This window comes from Hipposideros armiger, unplaced genomic scaffold (genome assembly GCF_001890085.2).
Source record: "Hipposideros armiger isolate ML-2016 unplaced genomic scaffold, ASM189008v1 scaffold_133, whole genome shotgun sequence".
NCBI lineage: Eukaryota > Metazoa > Chordata > Mammalia > Chiroptera > Hipposideridae > Hipposideros > Hipposideros armiger.
The window spans coordinates 1,535,052-1,540,394 of record NW_017731483.1 but is presented as its reverse complement, the minus strand read 5'-3'; the positions used below and the strand labels follow the sequence as shown (position 1 = coordinate 1,540,394).

Below are 5,343 nucleotides of genomic sequence, written 5' to 3'. Positions count from 1 at the left end.
TCTCTCTCTCTCTCTCTCTCTCTCTCTCTCTTTAATTTGCAATTACAGTCAACATTCAATATTCAGTCTCGACATGGCTTCTTCTTTATATCCTTAGTTATAAGAGTTCTGTTCAACTAGTCTTCGGGTAGTTCAAAAGGGTGGTTGTTTTATAATTTAGTTGTAATTCTGATGTGGTCATGGGAGGAGGCGAGCACAGCGTTTGCCTACTCCGCCATCTTGAGCAGAAGTCTCGAGTTCTTCCTCTTCCTGATGGCTGTCCCCTACCTCCTATGTGCTTGCCAGAACTTCCTCCCCTCCAGCACAGGCACTCAGCATCTGAAAACACCAGGCCTGTTGCATTAGGGCCCTAACTTGAAGACCCAACCTTTCTGGGTTCTCCTGCCTTATTTCACATAACAAAGTTCATTTCTAAAAAGACTGATTGAGGCTTTGAATTAATCCCTAAAGCAAAGATTTATTTCAGCGAGTACTTTTAAATTTATAGTTTTGTTATCATTTCTAGTTGTATTGCATTGTTTTAAGAATTTGGCATGTACAGCATCTGCTTTGGGAGTTTATTGAGATTTTCTTTGTGACCTGATCATACAATCAATTGATCATACTATTATTGATCATACAATCAATTTTTGTAAAAGGTCTGTAGTAACTGGAAAAACAGATGCAGTCTCTAGCTGTAAACTATAATTTTATCAGACTTGTTATGCATAAGAGATATAACCAATTATATTATCACATGCATTGTATTTTTGTTTACTTGACCTGTCAAAGACTGAGAGGTTTGTTAATTTTTTTTCCATTGTCTCTGACAATTTCTTTATGTATTTCCATAGATTTTGCTTTACATGCTTTGATTTTATGTTGTTTTGAGCATAAATGTTCATCACAATTATATTGTTATTTTTCAGCAATGTGTACCCTGGTCTAATGCAAATAGCAGGCACTTAATAGAAAAATCATTGAGTGAACTGAGGACTAAAATATTTATCAAGGTAAAATAAACCCTTTGTCATTTTACTGCTTTTTGTTTTATATTATATCTTGCTTGATATTAATATTGAGTCAATATGTTGCTTGCTATTAATATTGAAACCCTTACTTTATTTTTGCTTGCCACAGCTCTGATCCTCCTTCTATTTGTATTCTATTAATATCATTTGCAAGTATATTTTTTTGAAAAAAGTACATGAATGAATTTTAAATATATATTCTTACTGGTATAATAAATACTTGGTCTTGCATTTATTATCTTGTTGGCAGTCTTACTCTTTTTAATGCTTTCTTTTTGTTTCCTTTTGTCCCTTTTAATAGTCAGACTATATATCTACTCTTCTTTATTCTGGATATATTAATCTTGCTTCCTGTCTCAACCTGCTGGAGTATCTTTTAATATTCTGAAGAACAGTAAGATATTGAAAACTTGCTGAGAATGACCCTCTGTTGCCTTCACAGATAGAATTTAGCTGGGTATAAAATTCTTGGGCTACCATTTTCCCCCTTTGAAACTACAAAGTGATGCAGAGGAGAAATCTTGGGTTAGTTTTATTGTTGTTCATTTGTAGGTATCTGGTTTTCTCTGCCTGAATGCTGGAAGAATTTTTTTCCCCTTATTCTTAGAATTCAAAAAATTCGCCAAGATAGATTTGGCTGTGACACTCTTGATTTTATCTGGGACACAGGGAGTCCTTCAATCTATACATCCAAGTCTTTCAACTCAGAAAACACACACACACACACACACACTATATAATATGTTTATATTATATTCATATATAGTCTTTTCTCTCCTTTAGAACACCTGATTATCTATGTGTTGTCTTTTCATTTTCCAAATCTATATCTGTCATATTTTCTTCCATGATTTCATCTCTAGGCCTTTGTCCTCTGCTTTCTCTCTTTTATTACAGAGTATGTGCATATTCAGTTTCATTAATTTCTGATACAATGGCTGTACCACTTACAGTCCCAGTAGCAGGGCACAAGGGTTCTCATCTCATTACATCTTGTCCAATATTTGGTGTTATTTGATTTCTAATTTTTGCTAATCTTTCGGGGATAAGATGGCACTTCATTAGTATTTGACTGTGCAGTCCTTTGACTGTAATGTGGCTGAGTAGCTGCACATAAACATATTAACCATTCAGATTCTTTGCTTTGTGGATTTGCTGATATACTTTTCAATGGCCTCAGTTTTAAGATTTATTGTGCCTCACATATTTTTATTGTGTTATTGACATTTTTAGTTTCCTAGTTATTTTTTATGATCATATCCCTTTCAACCATCCTCTTATCTCAGGCCATTTCATGGAGACCATATTTTTTCTGCATATGATTGAGGATGCCAAACATCTTTCTAACGTTTTCTTCTTTATCCTACAACAGATCATTTTCAGAGGTGGACTCTTCCTGTGCTTTTTCTGGGCATTGTGTGCCTTTGATTACTTTTGTACTTTTTCAAAGGCTGAATGTTAGGTGTTTCCAATGTACTTATCTTCAAAAGCAAGGTCTTTTCAGATGTAGCTTATCAAAAGACACAGTATGAGTATTGCCCTTGGCCCTGTTTTCTGTCTATTTACACTATAAGTATTTTTTTTCTCAGAAAACTAGAGAATAAATATTTGAGCACAGATTTTGTTATCCGGTATTCTCTTCTACATTAATGAGGTGACATCTTTACCCTGAATGCCTGATTTTCTGACATTCTGGATCAACACAGTATATTAAATTCACATCCTACACTGTTACCAGGGTTTTCCTTTCCTGCCCATAAAACTTTACTTGGGAAGTCTCTGCTTCCCAAGATGCAATGCACTCCTAGAGCTCTCCTGTCCTCTTCCTATCCAGTTTTTTTCTAGGAATTTATAGCTCTGTCTGAATTTAGAAATGTTGATGAGAATAAAGAAGAAGAAAAACATCTCGGTTGCCTCAAAGATCAGCAACTGTGAGTAGAGGCATAGCTGTCCAGTTTTCTGATTAGTAGAAGCCCTGGGTCTCTAACTCAGATTATGGGAGAGAGACTAAAAAGCCTGCTTATTATTTTTTAGGACAATTGTTATTTTACGAGGTAAGGTTCAGGGTTCCAGAAGGCAAAGTTTGGTAGGATTTTCTCAATCCAGCTCCATCCACTTCATAATCAGTGAAGCTTCCAAACTTCTGGAATGTCAGTGAGTCTTAGAGCCCATGGTTCTTTGAGATAGGAATTATCATCCATTTGACAGCTGAAGAAATCATGGCCCAGAAAGGGGACATAGCTGTGCAAAATCAGTATGGGAAATACGGAACTGGTCTTTTGAACTCCTACCTGGTTCTCTTTCTTCAACCAGCTCTGGGCCATCAGTCCCAGGTGAGAGGGGCCAATGAGCCAGGATTTGCTCCTTCTTCTGAGACCCGGTGGCACAGGGAAGAGACAACTTAATCCAAGGTTTCCAGAGTCTCCCCAACATGGCAGGTTGCCATGGCGGGCACAGTTGGTCCTGGGATATTCTGGGGGACATTCTCTTAATGAACAGAATGGGATGGGAAGAGAGCCATCAGCATCTCTCTCCAGGGGGGATGCTCTGGCCCGCCACAAAATGTTTTGTGAGAATTTAAGGTCCACATACTGAACATAAGTGCCCATGGGCAGAGAGAAGCACAGAGCTGAGGCAACTATAAGGCCACTTTAGGGAGCTGAGAAATCAGGCTTACCTCCATCTCTATGACTGTGAGACCAGGGCAAATCACTTCCCCTCTGTAGGTCTGTTTTCCTCATCTCTGAAAATGACAGCTTGGACCAAAGATTTCAAAGTTTCCTTGCAACCACAAAATTCTATGCCTCTCTCTCCAACAATTGAGGAAAATGATGAAGAAGTTTTGTGTGGGTGTGTGTTTCATTTAATCTGATTTATTCAGATAATTGCCGTTGTGTCTCACTCCTCTTTGCAGATATAAACCTGGATGAAAAATGTAAATACACCTCCCAACTTCAGGATTGTGATTAAATTCCCAGCCACTGATGAATTCTTGCTGAAATGCAATTCGTTCTTTACCTGGTTTGGGGCTTCTGAGTTTAACTTTTCTGCAGAAAGAAAGCATTTTTTTTCAGGTGGTAAGTATAGCCAAGAGCGGCCCTATTTGCTAAATTCTAGGTGAGAAACTGGGGCCAGATGTGAGGGGAGAAATGATTGAGGCTTGCTCTTTTCTCTGCTCAGCTTAATCTTTTTTCCATGGGTTTGCTGACTGTTTCTGTAATTAAATGAGGGAGGTATTTGTCATCTAGGGTTCCTTTCAGCCAAGATGAATGAAACTCAATTTTCTCAGGAAGCTTCTTACAAAACCCTGTTTGTGGCTAGTGCCAGGGTGTGTACAAAAGCACCAGGCTGTGTGCGCTGGGAACTTGGGTCCACTTTAGGTCTGTGCCAGGTCACCGCTGTGCCCAGGCCCGAGAGAAACACTGTTTGGACACAAAGTGTCTCAACATAGATGCCCGTGAGATTACTGTGATATGGGGCAGCTGTAAAGCATTTCACAAGTTAATGAGGGAAAATCAATGTGGGTGTTTGGGTGACTTCTGGAAGCTCCACAAAAGGCCTGCTTGGGCATCTTGTGTAGACTCACTCAAAGGTTTGAAACCTCTTCAGTCAGAAAGAGCCAAGCTGGAAGCACTGGGGAACACTCATCTCTCCTTCCTATTGATGAGTTTTAGTTTTGAATCACTCAGAGGAGCACAGCAGTTCAGCTTTTACTACCCACTCCCACGGCCCTATTCTCATAACAATCTGTGAAGGAAGAAGGGAAGGCATTATTATCTTTATGTCCCCGTGGTGTAACTAAGGCCCAAAGGGAAGTAGAGTGACTTGCCCAAGGCCCCATCGCAAGCAAGGGGCAAAACTGGGATTTAGATATTTTGACTCCTTGAAGTTATTGCAGAATGAGCACTTGTCATGGGGCAAGCATTGCACGAAGGGCCTGGCATTTGCCTCCTCATCTAATGTGCAAAACAACCCTATGAGTAGACACTATTATGATCTACATGTTTCAGATGAGGATACTGAGGTTCAGAGAGGTTGAATCACTTGCATTTGGTCACACAGCAAGCAACTGGCAGAGCAGGGAGACTTACTTCACAAGACTTTGCTCATTCCATAGACTTCTATGCTTCCTGTCTGTGGTTAACAATTTCCAAAACACATTTACTTCTTTAGTCTAATTTTGATCTTCACAAAACCCATGGTATAGGTACTTTATTACCCTCACTTCATAGATGAGAAAACTGAAGCTCAGAGAGGTTAAGTGACATGCTCAGTCACAAGTTAGCCAGTAGCAAGGCTAGGGCTTGAACTTGGGAGTTATGTTCCTGGAATG

At 39.1% G+C, this 5,343-nt stretch overlaps 1 protein-coding gene across 1 annotated transcript in view; it reads right to left on the bottom strand.

The window, feature by feature from the left end:
- LOC109386388 (gamma-aminobutyric acid type B receptor subunit 2-like) overlaps positions 1 to 3,693 on the bottom strand; it is a 62,152-nt gene extending 58,459 nt beyond the window's left edge. The window contains exon 1 of the mRNA XM_019649473.1: positions 3,688 to 3,693. Within this exon, the coding sequence (XP_019505018.1) occupies positions 3,688 to 3,693 (6 nt within the window). The remainder of the gene's footprint in view (positions 1 to 3,687) is intronic.
- Positions 3,694 to 5,343: the final 1,650 nt, after the last annotated feature.